General features: G+C 38.3%; 2 protein-coding genes across 5 annotated transcripts in view; one reads left to right on the plus strand and one right to left on the minus strand.

The window, feature by feature from the left end:
- LOC119582435 (optineurin-like) overlaps nucleotides 1-8,956 on the plus strand; it is a 31,120-nt gene extending 22,164 nt beyond the window's left edge. For all 4 annotated transcript variants that reach the window (XM_037930650.1, XM_037930651.1, XM_037930652.1 and 1 more), the window contains exons 7-14: nucleotides 153-268; nucleotides 388-516; nucleotides 790-852; nucleotides 2,942-3,109; nucleotides 3,232-3,408; nucleotides 4,268-4,428; nucleotides 5,220-5,358; nucleotides 5,630-8,956. In XM_037930650.1, the coding sequence (XP_037786578.1) occupies nucleotides 153-268; nucleotides 388-516; nucleotides 790-852; nucleotides 2,942-3,109; nucleotides 3,232-3,408; nucleotides 4,268-4,428; nucleotides 5,220-5,358; nucleotides 5,630-5,752 (1,076 nt within the window). In that variant the 3' untranslated portion in view covers nucleotides 5,753-8,956. The remainder of the gene's footprint in view (nucleotides 1-152; nucleotides 269-387; nucleotides 517-789; nucleotides 853-2,941; nucleotides 3,110-3,231; nucleotides 3,409-4,267; nucleotides 4,429-5,219; nucleotides 5,359-5,629) is intronic.
- Nucleotides 8,957-9,260: 304 nt separating this feature from the next.
- On the minus strand, nucleotides 9,261-17,222 carry LOC119582436 (ATP synthase subunit e, mitochondrial-like). Its single transcript, XM_037930655.1, has 3 exons — nucleotides 17,117-17,222; nucleotides 9,745-9,901; nucleotides 9,261-9,448 (listed from the first exon to the last, which is right to left on the minus strand). Exons 1-3 carry the CDS (start codon nucleotides 17,159-17,161, stop codon nucleotides 9,393-9,395), a joined length of 258 nt encoding a protein of 85 aa, XP_037786583.1. The 5' UTR covers nucleotides 17,162-17,222; the 3' UTR covers nucleotides 9,261-9,392.
- Nucleotides 17,223-17,500: the final 278 nt, after the last annotated feature.

Below are 17,500 nucleotides of genomic sequence, written 5' to 3' on the forward strand. Positions count from 1 at the left end.
TGAAATTGAGCTACTTGCACAATAACAAGGGATATTATTTATTGGTTTTGGTGTTGGTTTGTATTTTCTGTTTAATAGGTGTTCAGGAGAAGGTAGGTATGTATTGAATAGGAAACCAGCTTGTCTATAATCTCTTATTTATATTGCCACAGAGGGTATGGATAATCCACTTGGGGAAGTAGAAATCAAGAAGATGAAAGATCAGCTTCGGAAGGAACAAGATACCTCAGCCACCCTCCTTCAGGAACTCCATGATACTCGGACTCAGGTGAGCTGCAGTCTCTTTTCTGGCTTGTCTTTGTTTTTATTATATTCTCTCTTTCATTTGTCCGTATATGTGTCACACTGAATATTAATAAAGTCTCACTTAACACTTGTAAACATTAGGTTGAAGGTCTAGAAGCAGAAGTACACCGGGCACAAGAAGAAACCTCCATGTACCGAGAACGCTGCCGAAACTTGCAATCCAAAATTGATGCTACCTTTGCACATGCACCTACTGCTGTAGATAGAAAGGTGCGTATCAGATAACTATATAGATGTTAATTAGTATTTCTGCTTGGCTACAAGGTTTTCAGTATTTTCTTTAAATTCAAATATGATTATGATCTTCAATAGTGTTCCCTATAAGTGTTACCCTTTTCAAATACCCTGATATTTGTTCCATTGGTATTGAATACATCATATTTGATATTATATGTCTTAACTTATGCACACATATACTTATTACTTATATACTTAATACAAAATGTAAATTAGTATTGGATAATTATTAAGCAAACATTTCAGGAGCCTCTGGATGCCTTGGAGAGAAAGAGGCTAATGGATGAGGCAGCCATGCTGAGAGAAGAGGTAAGAACGCTGGGTTATAGAGCTTAGCAAAAATGCCAAAATAGGATTTGACGTATGGAGAATTTTTTTTTTCTGTCTCTGGTCACTGGCATCGAATACACTGGAGCACTTGGCAAAGATGCATAAACAGTATTACCCTGCCAGTATTGCAAGATCCACATAAGAAAGAAAGAAAAAAAATGTACCAAGTACCCAAACTGCCCAAGCTGTCAGCCTTTCTATGCTCATCTCCAAAGACACAAGTGGATCAGAGATTGATGATCTGTGGCCTGAAATAGTGGTCGAGACAAGGCTACATCTGAAATAAATGTAAACATAATGGGATGAATTTATCAGTAGATACTTTTTTTTTTCTCATATATGAACTGCAGGAACTTCATGAACTTGACTGAAAAAGACAGATGGTGGATTTGTTGATGTTCTTTTTAAGAGGTCTTCTATTGCCTCATGTAGAGTTTCTTCATATTCCACATAGAAACTCTTAATGTGTAAATGTATGGATGCTGTGAGATGGTCCTTAGAAGCTCTCTGAAGACCCCCCCCCCCCCAGGTTGGGGATGAGGTCAGCATCAAAGATCATGTGTCCTCCATGACCTACCTTCCTGTTGTGGGCTTATTGTCTAAACTCCTCTGTCTGATTACATGCATGAAATTACTTTGAGCATGAGTGATGTCAGTGGAAGGAGGCATTAGTAGATTCATTGCCACCTTTTAGTATAGCTCTCAACTGAGATGTCCCTTGGCTGTGGATTGTCTGAAGTCTTTTGTTGAGGGATTCAGATGGAGAGCCAGTAAGGACACTTTCTTGTTATCCATTATCTTAGGTGTGAATGAAGATGGCAGGGAACATTTAACCCGAAGCCGCCGGGGATGGTATGTATGTACATGTCATGCCCACTGCGATTTTGATTTATCAATTGTTTTTACACATGGATGGCTCTACAGGTAGCAAGTCACCAGTGAGTCAATTGCAAGTACTACCAGTCTTGCCTGTTTACCCTTTTTCTTGATTTTCAATATTTTCTGGTCTCAGCTTTGGTAATATCAATAACACTCTAATAATTATAATGTCTATTATAAAGATAATGGCATCAATATTGATACCACTAGTAAAAAAAGTGTTTTTCCCACAAACTCAAGAAAGTTGAAATCAGGTGAGGTAAGAAGATCTACTAATGAAAGACGATCCCTGTAGACTTCTGCTACAAGTTCTTGGGATGATGATTAACATAAGAGCCAGGAATAAATTTTGCCAGTTGGATGCTTCAGGGGCAACCATGCTGTCTTTTATATTCCATTCAAAGTACTGGCACTGGAGTGACATTGATGGCTTAGGCTGGGATTTAAGTAAAATAAAGAGATGGCCCATGGAATGTCCTACTATCAGTTAGTGTTATGACCATAATGGCTGTAAGAAGCATTGATGAATGGCCATAAGAAGCAAAGGGTTTTGTAGTTTTGCAATAGTAATAAATCCATAATGAAAGATGATTCTGTCAGCAAAGTGATAGCCTGTAGCACAGGAGTCACATTCCTTCTGCAGTAAAGGAGCACCACATCTCTTGCCCACATATAACCACAAATCTCCCTGCAAGTAAATGTCATGAACTATTCATATTATAGAGTTGTAGTATTATACAGCCTACCACTTCTATAATGAGCAAAATCCTTATGAACTGGATTAGAGCCTTAGGACTGTGTGGATGAATTGGCTGTCAGCACAATATCTCCTGGAACCACTGCATATGTAACTGCTAAGGCCAGCTGAGCTGTCATAATCTGGATAGGAAATTGGCTACTTATTATCAAAGTGACTGTCTCTGGTAATGGATACTCATGTGTTCTTTCTGCAGCAAGGAACTGCCATTGCCTTCCCTGCTCATATGTCAGATGTTGTAGTCTTACATGAACAAGTCACTATATAATAGAACACTGTCAAGTGTCACAATATTCCATGTAGCATTTTACAACGTCACTCTAAATTACAGCTGTTCACAAAATCATAATAAATATTTTAAGTATTCATTGTAGTAACGCAGAAGTACTCTCTTGTTCATTTACTGTGTATTTCATGTATTTGTTCCCTCAGGTTGATACATTAGATGCAGCCCTGACAGCAGAAAGGCAGAAGACGGCTGATGAACGCACAGCTCTAGCCAAATCCCATTCAGAGTTAAGTCGTTTGAAAAAGGAACTCCAAGAGACAAAGGAGCGATTGGAGAGAGAAACACAGAATGATCATTATTATCAAGTCAAGGTGAGGATTTATCAAGCTTGTATTTGTTTTGATGATTCTCTGGGGAGGTTGTTTATATTTATTGTTTTTTTGTTATTGTTTTCCATCTGACTTGTGATAAATTCTGACTTGTAAACTATCAGATCAAATCAGCAAGTGAGAAGTATGATGAGGCAACAGCCAAGCTCATGTCATATGAAGAACTGCTGGCAGCAAAGAACGATGAGTTATCGAGACTGAAGAAGGATCTTGGCCAAGCTAAGGCATCTCTGGCTGAACGTGCTAGTGAGGGAGAGACCATTGCAATCCTCAGAGCTCAGGTAAAGAATGAATTTATGCCCATGTATCTCAAGGTGTGATCCTTGCTTGAGGTATACAGAAGCTGTAACCCTGTCTCCAACTTTTATTTATTAATGATTTAATTAAGTAAGTCAACATGAGACAGACATTAACTTCTGTTAGCCAGTAGTTGTAAGCTCCCTTATATATGTTAGTTTTTATGCAGTCAGTGTACAGAAAGGGTTAATCAAAAACAGAAGATCCCATTACATGGTCATTACAAAGTATTTTATATATTTCTTATGTGCAAATGCAGTAAATGACACGATACTTGTTTGAAAAGAATTAGCGCATTTGTCCTAATGGAATAATACATCCTTTACAGAATTTTATGATGCTTCATAGCTCATTTCAAAAACAGATAACTGGAAAAACAATTAACCCATAAACATACTTGTGTTCACTCGTTTTGTTTGCACATAGATGGCTTCACATGCTCACAGTAATCAAGCAGTTGGTTAGTAATCCTACTTGTGACTACACCTGATTTTCCCATCCAGTAAATTTTATGGAAAAATCCTACCAAAAGCCAAGAAAAAGAGTAAGCAGGTTGGACAGGTAAAACTAGTAATTGACTCCTTGGTGACTTAGTTCTTGTGGAGCCCTCTAAGTGTAAACAAAAGGAATAAAACAAAAATGAGAGTAGACACAGCATGAATGATGAACAGATGCCATCCCAGCAGCAGTGCATTAAGGGACTTCATAGAAATCACTATTCAAATTATATTGTCATGTTTTTAAAGGCTGGAATTCTTGTATGTGAGAAAGAGGATAGGATTTTTCTGTGTTTTCTCGATTATCGGTATTTTCGTAATTGTTCTAGTGGGGCCTTGTTTACAGGTTGAGGTGTATCAGGGAGATTTTAGAGCTGAGCGAGAGGCCAGAGAAGCCTTGGCAACAGACAGGGAGAAACTACGGGATGAACTGCGGCACCTTCAGACGAGGAACACTCAGCTGGTAGATGAATTGGAGGCATATCAGCGAAGACATCTCAACCAAGGGTACTGGACCAATATGTGTTGAATGAACACTCAGCAGTGAATTGTTTCCTCTCTCCTCCTCTCCCCTCTCCTCTTCTCTTCTCTTCTCTTCTCTCCTTTCCTCCCCCTCTCTCTCTCTCTCTCTCTCTCTCTCTCTCTCTCTCTCTCTCTCTCTCTCTCTCTCTCTCTCTCTCTCTCTCTCTCTCTCTCTCTCTCTCTCTCTCTCTCTCTCTCTCTCTCTTCCCCTCCCACCCATGCCCTCTCTCCAAGCCATAGTTCATCTAAAGAATAACTCCAGTAAAATAGACTCTACCCAATGCCTCAGGGAAAATATGATCATTGTAATATTATGTGAAATGTATCTACACACAGATGGCTTCAAAAGTGCTTAGCCACCAAGGAGTCAGTCTCTCACTTGATTTTGCCCTTCCTTTTGTTTTCATAACCCCCCCCTCCCCCCATTTTTTTTCATTTTCAAATGCTATTAATGTCAATGCTGTTATTATTATTGACATTTTTTTCTGATTACAGTGTAATTAACAGTATTAATATCAATGAAAATAAACTATAATATATCTGAAAATCAAGGAACAGGGGTAAACAGGTGAGGAAGGTCAGAGTAGTGATTGATTCATTGATCAAACATTTATGTGCAAATGCAACTAATAAACTAAATTCACTGTGGGCATGGCATCAGGTTAATTACTGAATATGTGCAAATGCAACTAATAAACTAAATTCACTGTGGGCATGGCATCAGGTTAATTACTGAATTGTGAATTAAGTAGAATAAATCACTTAATGAATTACAGGCAGGGTAGAGGATCACGTGCAGCGTCGGAAGAACCAACAGCATCTGGCGGAGGAGGAGTCTCGGTTCCTCACGGAGGTGGTGCCTTGCTCTCTCCTGAGGTCCTGTGGGATAAGCTCTCCAATACCTCAGACAAAAAGGTAAGATCAGTAGCTTTGCATACCTTGTTTCCTTTTCATTATGGAAGAATTCTTAAAACCAAAACAAAGAGAGATTAATATTACGAAGTTTGTTGATCATCATTTCTACCACGTCCAAGATGGAGCAGATTGTACATTCTCAGAAACTTTTTAGGAATGAGTGTGAAGTAATGCAATGGTTGACACCACATTGAGGTTTCTAACAAATACTAAATGCTAGAAATTTGTTTAAGAATTACTGTGAGGTAAGATATCTGCTAACACTTTTCAGGAAGAGGACAAGAAAGAGGAGGAAATTGATGAAAATCTGTTTTACTGCCCCAAATGCAACAAATCCTTTGCCCAGTACCGCCCTCTAGAAGAACACGTCAACCGATGCTTGGACGAAGATTAGGTTTTGGTTGATAAGTATATGGTGTGATTTATGTTAAGGTTGTAGGTCTGTATACAAATGTATCATTTCTGCATAAGGGCACTTTACAAATATAATGGCAGCTGTACACAACTTATAAATAGAAATAAGTTCTGCTGGCACATTGCAGTTGGATGTTTGCATTCAGTACAGTTTTGTTGCACTTTGTACTATACAACTTTCAAATGTTCAAATACCTCTAAGTGTAACTCTTGGAAAAAAGGAAAGAAAAACGAAAATTACTGCAAAATTATTTAGAGACATTGTTTTCAAAATGATGGTTAGACCTTCTACTTGAAGTATGATTATAAAAAAAATAATATCTAAAGATATAGGTTGATTGCTTTCAAGATTAAGGACTAAAAGGTTGTTCTTTGTCAGGGTCAAGAACCGAGATCATTAATTGACAGTGCAGTATTTTGCTTACAACTTTCATAGGCTTACTCTTTGAAAACGGAGGTATCGCACATAACCTTGATTTTCTTTTAAGATTATATAAACTTTCTAGTCATTGGACAGCATAATTTTCTTGGTATTACATTTGTTAAATATACATGTTTATTGTTATAATGTTACTTGATTTATAAGTTGTGGCATTACAAGTTGGTGGTAGTGTGCAGCTGAGTAACAAAAGCTTCTAAATAAATATGAAATCTGTTTAAATAACAATTACTTTTGTTTTATACTGACATATAGGCAGCTCTTTTTGTTATCAAAAAGATTAATGTTGTATTTGTTAAAATTTGCAAAATAGATTATATGCAATTATTATTTTTTTTATTATTGATTAATAGCCCTCATTTTCCCGATATTTTGGATATATTTTGAAAATATTCTAAACCATTGTTTTTTGAGTGCTCTAAATTGGTTATTATGTGCAACAAGCAAAGATGCCTGCATCTTTCTTATTAGGAATCCCCTACCATTTGGCTAATATCCATCCCTTTTTATTATCAGTCATGGAGTTGAATAGAAAAGGAATGTTTAATAATTGGCTAAGACTTTTTTCTTTTCTTCTTCTGGCATACGAGTTTTATGATGGTTAAACTTTCATGATCAGGTTGGGCACAGAGGGCAGCAGGCTGTGGAGAGAGTGTCTGGCTGGGTGGCCAGTACACCAACATTTCTGACATTGACAGGGAATGGGTCGATGTGGTCAGACATGGCAGGACACTACTTTTCTATAAACTTCATGGGGGAGGTCATGTCTATAGAATCTAATTTTGGCAATATTGGTGTAAGACTTATGCTTGCCTCTGGGAAGAACAGTGTAGCAATGCCACAGCTTCTTAGTTGACGAGGCAGGTGAGCAGGTTGTTATTTTAATTCTGACCAGTCCTTGTCATAGACAGGACATTCAGTCGGGGAGATGGGAACCGTTCCAGTACAAGTATTAAGGGGGGAGTGAGGTTATGCAAGACTAGGTTTGCCATTGAGGTCATTCAGGGTAGACCATGCACAAGCTTGGGACTATAAAATAACCGACAAGGCGTAAATGATCGGAACGACTGCAATAGGAAACTTTGCCTACTTGTTTTTGGAGACATTGTTGGAGAAGGATGGTATTGTCAGAGTAAAGGGTTGTAGGGGGAATCACAAAGAATCGATCCCACTTGGCTGGTCCAAAAAGAGTACTCGGAAGGTTTTCCGAGTTGGGAGTACTAGAAGGATGAGAGCAGGAGGAAGATGGTGGTGTGGATGGGGGTGGTACTGTGGGGAGGATGACAATAGGGATGGTGAGTAGTAATAAAGGGGAGGGGGTGTACAATAAAGAAGACTGTAGGAGATAGAGTGGAGGATGTTGGGAGAGAGGAAGGGGTGTATTCTGAGTAAAGACCTGGGTGGATGATCAAAATGGATAAAGTTGACAACAGGCAGCAGAGCAGTGGTCGAAGGAGAGGCAGGGGTTAGGAAACCAGATATCAAATTTTAACAGGCTAATAAGGGTAAAAAGCATTATTATTGGCAATGGCGAGTCTGAAATAAGTGGGGAAAAGAAATTGAGCTAAACTCTCCATCTCCTGAGCCCCCCCCCCTCTCTCTCTCCCCCCATGACAACAAGAAGGGAATGGGGGGGGGGGGGGATTAGGTTTATAATTAGTATTGGTTTATCTTTTTATCTTTCAAGAAACTAACATTCTGAAATTAGTGCTGTAAATATTTCTCACTTTGTATCATCAAATTATTTATGCAATTAAATTCACTTGAAACCAATTTTACAAAAAATCCACTGCTTTAGGCTGCATTAACCAGGCCACTGTGATTTTAGTTCATTAAACATTCATGGCTCCAGAAATGCTTAAGTCACCAAGGAGTCAATCAATAGGCCTACCTGGTTTCACCTGCTTACCCTTTTTGTTGACTTTTTGGAAGACCTAAAAATTACTATTAGTATTGTTAACATAATACATGATGGTCACAATAACTAACAATAGCGCAAGGAAAAAAAAAAAAAAAAAAAAAAAAGAAATGGGGTAATCAGATGTGGTAGGATAGACCTACTTTGGTGACTAAGCACTTGTAGGGTCGTTTAAGGAAAGTCCAGGGGATAAGTAATTCAAACAACAAGGGGGGCAAACTACTGATTAGAGACCTAATTTCACTTACAAAGCCGTTGCTTTACCTGCCTCTTGATGTCACTTCTCAAGCATAATTGCTGACCAAAGCTGTCTCAAGCTACAGGAATTTAGTTGATAAACATTCATTAACAAATGCATATTCATGTTTATATTAGGTACCTATAAGATATCAGAAGCCATCGAGGTTATTAAATTCCAAAATACTGTATAACAGTCAAAAAAATTAAAATAAAATAACCAAGACAGTAAAACAGCTAGCCCTCAACCACAGTTATTTTCCACATATCACAAGATTAGGCAGGGTGTCTCACTTTCAGGTTTTAGGTGTTACACGACAACCTCACTGCAACTGGAAAAGATGGCACAGGTTTGTTCATGCCCTGACATTCTAGCCAATACAAAGTGTGAAATTTCAGGAAAAGAAGCTTTGAAAAATAGTCATGCTGGAACAAATGTACTGCTGAAATTTTTCAAGTGACACACCAGTGAAGCATATCCAAAGGTATTACAGGTCTAACCACAATTTGCACATTACCTATGATCATTATTTTGTTATTTTTTCTGTACATGATAATCAATAAAATTAATAATAAAATAAGATATATAATTAAAGGTTCAAGTAATTGTAACTTCCTTCATATTTTTTTTTTTTATATACATTATGTTCATGTTTGAGGCGCCATGATCACAGCATGAAAATTAGTTGCTGTTAATGGGGGGTATTATCCCCCCATTAAAAGCTACTGTGTATATATATAGCTTTGTATTCCTTCAGCTTTTCATATAACTATATTTATGGCTAACAAAGCCTCATCATAAAGTAATTTTAGTAATATATTGGGTAAATCACTAAGAGCCTTTTCTCTATCAAGCATACCAAAAATATATAAGGTATAAATAATACATCCACATTACAAGTTCTTATTTAATAAAGTTACACTTTATACAGATATTTACTTTTTGCCATTGGGTTAGGGGTCTCAACCACTCAACCAAGGAAATTCCGCTGATGCAAACCCAGTCTAGAAATATACATGTTAACACTAGAAATCTGCTGGAACCTTCACTCCTGCTTGACCAGCCAGGGTTATCATCTCCTCTGTGGTGGGGGGGGAGGAAAAGAGGATGTCAACGTCAAGACTTTTATACATGCCATATAAATGAGTATCTCAGAAGAGCCTAAAGTACTATTATAATCAGTCAAATCTGATGTATTTCAGCAGAGCATCTGTGGAGCTTAGTAATCAAGTTACTCCCCAGAACCCCTGAATATGTCCATGTCCACACACACATTAATCTAAGAAAAAAAAAAAAAAAAAAAAGTACTTATAACAAAAGTATTTCAGTGTGAAAACCGGGGCTTCCCAACTGAATGATTACTGTAAGCTGACTTACCTCTGTTCATTTTTTTCTTTTCTTCTAGAAGCTGGGCATTTCTGATGGCAGCCTGCTTGGCCTCCTCCTCTCGCACAATGGTTTCCTTGGCTTTCAGGGTTTTGAAGTGGGTGCTACCATAAAGAACACCAGTCAGCAAGGCAGCCCATCTTCCAAACTAAAAAGATTGAACAGTAATTAATATAGATTGAAAAGTATTAATAATAATAATAAACAAAATACTGAAAGAAAAGGCAAAAACTGAGTTAATGAATTAAAAATCCACTAAATAGCTCAGGTAAGAAGAATGTCCATACAGATTACATTCTGACTTAATTTTTGTACCAGTTTAAAGAAAGGTAGTAAATTAACATTCACAACAAATGCAACAAATACCCAATGACGTGAAGGTATGCTGCTTGTACAGATGTTTGTAAAGGATTTGTTTTAACCCTTCACTGCCAGGTTGCATAAACGTAAATGCCATGGCATGTCTGAACAACATTCCGGGTGGCATGTGTATATGTGCCAAGGTGCGCCAGTCCCATTTTCTGGGGGCATGTATGCTCATTCCACACACGCTATGATGCCGACATGATCGCCTGGCGGCGGGGCCCAGGCCACTCCTAATACAACCCAGGAGGGAGAGAATTTGTATCGGGAAACACCACTGGGGGGGGGGGGGTAATATAATATAGACAAAAAACTGCGAATGGAAGAAAAAAAAAACTAAATGTGCCAAGGGTTCATGAAAAAAAAATATATAAATAAATAAATAAACAAATAAAAATAAATAACAGAATTAGACAAGGGAATTCCAGGACTAAAGTAAAAGTCTACAAGCAATCATAACACCTCTGACAAAAAACACAGCAAGTTGAAGCTATATCAAAATGCCTTTCTATGAAGTTCATGAGGAGGGTGGAAATTCTGCTGCTTGATTATAGTTATGCACATTATCAGTACTTAACTTTATTTAAGAGAATAAGTCTGCATTTCATTGCCAGATTGAGACTTTTTCCTGTTTTAACCATTTGCCTCAATTACTGTTCATTTTGTGTCAAGAGCTTAATAAATATGTATTCAGGGTAAATTGGTTCACAGGATATGAAAGCATTTGAGAAGATACATAATGAAAAAAAATATTATACCCCTTACAACTGGCTAAAATAAACATCTTGCATGTATGTGCTTTGCATAATTATGTAAATGCAAGAATGCATATGAAGATTAACCCATTGCCGACGGGTGGCATGTACGTACATGCCATGGCATGGCGGGACCATCTGCCGGGGGCACATACGCACATGCCATAGAGTATGCATGGACATGCCATGAGTTTTTTTTTGTTACAATCACGGCAAAAGATTATTTTTTTGCCAGTGAAAGTGTGATTAAGTCGGTTTAAACACTTTCTCATTTTAACCATGCAACAAAAAAAAAAAAAAAAAAAAAAATGCAACAAACCGACAATTTCAACTCCATGATGCCACACACTGCTTATTTTATTCGGACTATAGACCGAATAATGATCAACTATGGAGTCTATATAACAACAAAAATGCCCTTCAGTCTCGATTTATAAGGAAGTTTGGCAAGTAGAGACTGTAAAAAATAATGAAAATTGAAAATACAACATATCTTCGTAGTATTACGAAGAAACGGCATGGGATGCTGGTATTTGGCATGAGTGGTCGCGCATGCTCGGGCGACGATACAAGCCCCCGGCAGCGAGGCCCAGGCCACTATGAATGCTACCCGTCAATTATGGGTTAACAAGCACAGCATCAGAAAAAAAAAAGAAAAAAAAAAGAAAAAAAAAAAAAAGAAAGAAAAGAAAAGAAAAGAAAAGAAAGAAAAAAAGAAAAAGAAAAAGAAAGAAAAAAAAAAAGAAAAAAAAGAAAAGAAAAAAAAGAAAAGAAAAAAAGAAAAGAAAAAAAAGAAAAGAAAAAAAAGAAAAGAAAAAGAAAAAAGAAAAGAAAAGAAAAAAGAAAAAAAGAAAAGAAAAAAAAAGAAAAAGAAAAAAAGAAAAGAGAAAAAGAAAAGAAAAAGAAAAGAAAAAGAAAAAGAAAAAGAAAAGAAAAGAAAAAGAAAAGAAAAGAAAAAGAAAAGAAAAAGAAAAAAATATATATACATATATATTTATATTTATATTTATAAATATACATATACATATATATAACATACATATATATACATATATATTTATATTTATAAATAGAGGGAGGGGTGGGGGGGAAGAGACAGACAAACAGACAGACAGAGAGAGGTAATTGTTTGCAAGCAACTGCACCCCTTGAGACCAAGTCCCTATTACTCCAACAAACCTTGTGCGCACTCCTGGGAATCCACTTATTTCCATATGGCATTCTTTACTACCTATCATCATCATTCTGACATTTTTTGCCAGCTCAGATTATTTCATATATATTAGTGAATGCATGCTTGTTTGAAACGGTTCTTACATTTTCCCTCAGTGCAATCATTAAGAGGACCATTGCTAAACTTGGTGGGTTTAGTTACACAGGGCGTTAAACCAAGTTACCAAGCACTAGTTCAGATACTGCGCGTGATCTTGGCGACAACTTCTGTACCCAATGGCATTAGCAAATTGTGTATTAATGCGGCATACAGTGACATCACTTTAAATTTTAAAAAGCTTTGAGAAATTAGTTAAATTAGTAAAATGTAATAGTATATTCTATTTCTTCCATTTTAGCAGACTTTCATTTTTGTTTACTAAAATTCTATGTCCTCCAGATAAACCATTTTTGCTTTGTTAGGGAATTGTACACGAGGGCAATTGTTACCGAGAGCAACACTCCCTCCAGAGACCAAGTTCCAATACCAGATTTTTTATATCTTTCCTCTACCCAACGATCTTGGGGTATGCGTGGGGAACCTGGGGTTGAAAGGGGGGGGGGGGGGATAATGGATGGCACTGGATGTCAATAGGGACCAGCAGAAATCAAAGAAAGTGATTTATTAAATGTTAAAAAGTCAATTTTTAAAAAACCTGAGCCAAACTTTGTCCAATGAATGCAAGTAAACAAGCACAAAAATTATAAAAATTGGATAATGGTAATCGTACAATGTGTTCCAACTAATAAACCAACCTAACCTTAACCCTGTGGGACTTATACACTATGATCTATTTATTCCCTAGCAAGGGGTCTCTGCCCCCTGGATCCCCCATGGCAATATATACGCCTAGCGAGGGGGCTATACCCCCTGGACCCCAGAGGGTTTGAGAAAACATGATCTATATATTCTATAATATTTTGTAATTATCAGCGTCTGTTTTTTTATGCTATTCTGTACAATAACGTTCTGCACATGCACATTTTGCCACCAGGAGATTTGAGAGGCCATGCAACGCCATTCATTGAGAAACGCCTTTGAGAAATCTTTCATTTTGTGTGTTGCATCAATTCCAGGTCAATTTTACAGCCATATAGTGGAAATAAAGAAAAAATAGATATTAATATCTATCAAAGCCTGATATTTGAACCCACCAAGTACCTCAAAGGTCAAAAAAAGTGATTAGATCCAAGCAATTCTAACCACAGACGGAAGCAAAGAGACGTTCAGTGTTTCACTATATAAACATGTACTTTTTACCCTGAGGGGTAACACCACATACCTTGTATATTAGTACGTATATTAGCTCCTATGTCCATAGTTTCATTATTTGATTTTAAGCATTTTTTGTGCTTGCTTTACACATTTCTGTTCTCTTTTCTTATTTCAGCCTGTTATACCCCAAAATTTCCCGGATCTACTTCATGCTCTCCCCTGTTATTAGGAATGATCGGAAATGATCACCAGATTTGTTTTCATCACACGAGAACAAATCTGATGAAATAAATATTGTCAGGGAAGACCTGATTGTCATAGAAAATGAACTATTTCCCAGTAAATGTGAGGCCACTGCAGATTTACCTGTATTGCTTCCTACTCAATTTTTTTTTATCCTCTACAAGATGGCAGAGTCCATTTTCCTCTATCTCTATCATCCCTTTCGGCAACATTAACCTGCACTATCTCCAGCAATGACTGGGTCTGTATACGGAAACTAATGCATCATCATAACACAATAAATCAAATGACAAACATATACCTTGGGGTTAATGCTACCGAGAACAATGCACGGTTAAAGTTGCCAAGAGTGACACCGAGATAGAGAAAAATGGACACTGCCATCTTGTAGAGCATAAAAAATGGACTAGGAAACAATATAAATAAATCTGCAGCAGCCTCATGTTTCCTGGAAAATGAGGGAAATAGGTTCTGCATGTCACCGCTCAGACTAAGTCCACAACACCCTCATAATGGCAGAGTCCATAATGTCTTGTTTTCTATAGCTCCATTTCTTTCATTTTCTATATATCCATTTTCTATAAGGATCGCGTTTTCCTTTGACCATAGGTCTTGCGTTTTCTGTTGACAACCATGGAAATCATTTCCTATTTGTTTTTTATTTTCATCATTATTTTTTCCTATTTCTAACATTTCTTTTTCTTTTTTTATGCTACTACATATCTTTGGTTGCTCTCTCAAATGTAGTTGCGGTTTTATGTAGTTTTTCCTTATCATTTCTATTATTAGATTCTTAATCATTTAACAATACTACTGCTTGTTTACCGTAATTGCCTCGTATATCGGAACAATACACTCGCGGTCGCTTGCTCACTCACGTTCACTTAAGCCGGCGACATGGCAGCAGCAAGCTCAAACTTTTGTCGTCAGTGTGACATGGGGTATGTTCTTTTATATCTAAGTAATTTGTAATTGTATTGTGTACATTTTATTAGCTCATATCATTACAATTTTACTGATAAATGTTATTTATGGTAGGTACAGGTAATTTTGGCAGCATTACGGCAGCCAGGCCGACCTCTTGCTCGATCTGTGCCGGTCGCACAACTTAATCACCCAAAAACTTAATTGTCCCAAGTGCGGTGAAAACTGCCGCCTTGATAATGAATACTATTTTATTGGCCCGCCCTTAAGAAAATAAGATTCCATCAGTTCCTCCTCGCCGCTGCTCGTCTTACCCCCCACACTGACGGTATGTGGCAATTATTTTTTTAACGAAATAATGTCTCTTGGCACGAAGTGGTAAGAAATAGGGGTCCTTATAGGTGTATTTATTACCACAGGGGGTCCAGGGGGCAGAGCCCCCTGACTAGGGAATATAGATCGTAGTGTATAAATCCCACAGGGTTAAGGTTAGGTTGGTTTATTGGTTAGGATGCATTGTACGATTACCACAGGGGATGTGAATTATGTGAACCCCGTAGATTTTTTTTGCCGAGCGAGGTTTTATCCCCGTAGAGCTTTTCGAAATTTGGCGTGTCGGTCCATAGAGTTTCAAACATGCCGAGGGGCGTCCGTAGAGTTTCAATTGCAGATTTTTACCGTTTTTTGTGCTTGTTTACTTCATTCGTCGGACAATGTTTGGCTCGGGTTTTCGAAAAATCGACTTTTTAACGTTTCATAAATCACTTTCTTTGATTTCTGCAGCTTCCTATAGGCACCATTATCCCCCCCCCTTCAACCCCCGATTCCCCACGCATCCCCCAAGATCGTTGGGTAGAGGAAAGATATAAAAAATCCAATTTTGGAACTTAGTCTCTGAGAGGGTGCGTCGCTCTCGGTAACATTTACCCAATGCACCAAGATGGAGGGAAACCTTAGAGAGCATAAAAGTGTAATAAACACAGATATCGCTTGCAGCAGCCTCTTATTTAGCACAAAATGATGAAAGTATTGGCTGCACATCCCTGCACAGAGAAACTCCACAACAACCTCACACAGCCAGTGTTCTTAATGTTTGTCTTCTATAAGATGGCACAAATTACTAATAAGGGGGGGGGTACAGGAGAGCTTGCCCCCTGCGTAGGGAATAAATAGAAGGTAGGAAAGGTTAGGTTTGGATTTTGGGTTCACATGATACTCTGGTTTTGGAATGTTGTTTCTGGAGTCTCCCTCTTGGCAACAAATACCAACCTCGGAAAGTAATAACACTGTGGCATTTGTCAACAATAGCAACGCACTCTCCAGAAACAAAGTCCCAAAATCACATATGGCTATTACGCAAACTCGAAAATCCATACCAAAGCTTTCCAAACATCTACTTTTTCCCTAGACAGAGAGGGCAACCCCCTACATTGGCACTTCCTGCCAACTGCCACAATTTGCTTACAGAAAATATTTGTGACACATCCGTCAGTGTGAAGATTCCAGACAAGCTGCGGCAAGGAGGAATTATGGAAAACAAACTTTGAGAAGATGCAACATTAAGAACTCTGGCTGTGTGACGGTGTTAAGGTGTTATGCTGTGATAAGCAGTGGGTATTTTCAATTCATTTTGCAGTAAATATGACACCACATCAGCTGCACCTTTGTTTATTGCTCTTTATACCTCATAAGCTAGCAGCATCCACTTCCCTCTATTTCAGGCGTCACTCTCGGTAACATTAACCAACACTGCAAAGGGGAGGCAAGAGTCTTGATACCGCAGACAAATGCTTGTGTGGGCCGAGCTTATAAGCCCAGTAAGCCTAGTGCCTGGGTGTCGGACCGCATGCAGGCAGCAAGGCATCCGGATCAGATGGGTTTAAAACAACAATATAGAGTAGAACGAGGCCTATCTGACTATGACACCTTCATGAATCTACATATACATCCCATTACTGCCGGGTAGCAGAAATCCCCGAGAGTGATTAAACTCTGGTGATTTCTGGCAACGGCCAGATAGAGGGTGCAGGAGAACGCTACATCAAGCCGAACATCCTGCATCGCCACGTGTACAGAATTACCCCACTGACCAAATGGTTTGTTATGATGATAGATCACATGACAGGGCAGCGTTGGGTTAAAAACACAAACACAGACACAGAGACACACACAGAGACACAGACACAGACACAGACACAGACACACACAGTGGTAGTCTTACCATAATCAATTTCCAACAAGTAATTAGAGTATTTCAAACAGAATAACTAAAAAAAAAAGGAATATTAAAAATCAAAATGCGCCTCCCTGGCTTGGCACCGCCTTCGCCCAAGTTATGTAAATACCGACCTAAAACTACCCCCCCCAAAAAAAAACTACAACTTCCCTCACTACCAAGACCCCTTCGACTCTCCTATGTTTTTTTTCCTCTCCTTCCACCCATTCGTCGTCGCCTTCGCTCTAAATTCCTCGCAAAAGGCCAATCAGCTGATCGCCCATTATGCAGACCACCCCCGGGCCGGTTCACGCAAAACCCGCTTCACGACAAACCGCAGTCGAAGATCTTGGTAACGCCACTTACAAAACTACGAGGACGGCACGAACTACCTTCTAAAAGCAACGAGGAGGCGAAATAGCGGGTCAAAAGTACCTTAATCAAGGGAGAGACGCGGACGGGAGCACCGAGAGACGCCATCTTGGTTACGTTCGGCAGCCGACTGGTTCCTCGTTAGGGAAGCTATCTTTGACATTTACTTATTATTTTTCTATTTTTACTCGGGAACGGTCTCAATTTCTGTGGTTAGGTAGTATTTATGTCTATCTGTTGACATTATGTTGGCATTTTGTAATTCATTTTGAAAATGTTTATCATTCTGTGATTTGAAAGGTGCTATGACGCTGGCGCGAAAATTCAAAGATGGAAATACGAGCAAGTGCAAGCTATATGCTTATTTAACAAACTCATCTGTTCTCATTATTTTAAGCATGTATAGAATTATCCGCTTGCCAATTTGTTTATTAGCCTGACATACAC

Source organism: Penaeus monodon, chromosome 16 (assembly GCF_015228065.2).
Source record: "Penaeus monodon isolate SGIC_2016 chromosome 16, NSTDA_Pmon_1, whole genome shotgun sequence".
NCBI classification, from domain to species: Eukaryota; Metazoa; Arthropoda; class Malacostraca; order Decapoda; family Penaeidae; genus Penaeus; species Penaeus monodon.

What these genes read in the sequence shown, in the direction of transcription:
- LOC119582436 (XM_037930655.1), bottom strand. Translation starts at nt 17,161, where the DNA reads ATGGCGTCTCTCGGTGCTCCCGTCCGCGTCTCTCCCTTGATTAAG. An exon ending in GCGTCTCTCCCTTGATTAAG is followed by an intron (nt 9,902 to 17,116) that starts GTACTTTTGACC and finishes CAATCTTTTTAG; the next exon opens with TTTGGAAGATGGGCTGCCTT. An exon ending in AAAGAAAAAAATGAACAGAG is followed by an intron (nt 9,449 to 9,744) that starts GTAAGTCAGCTT and finishes CCCCCACCACAG; the next exon opens with AGGAGATGATAACCCTGGCT.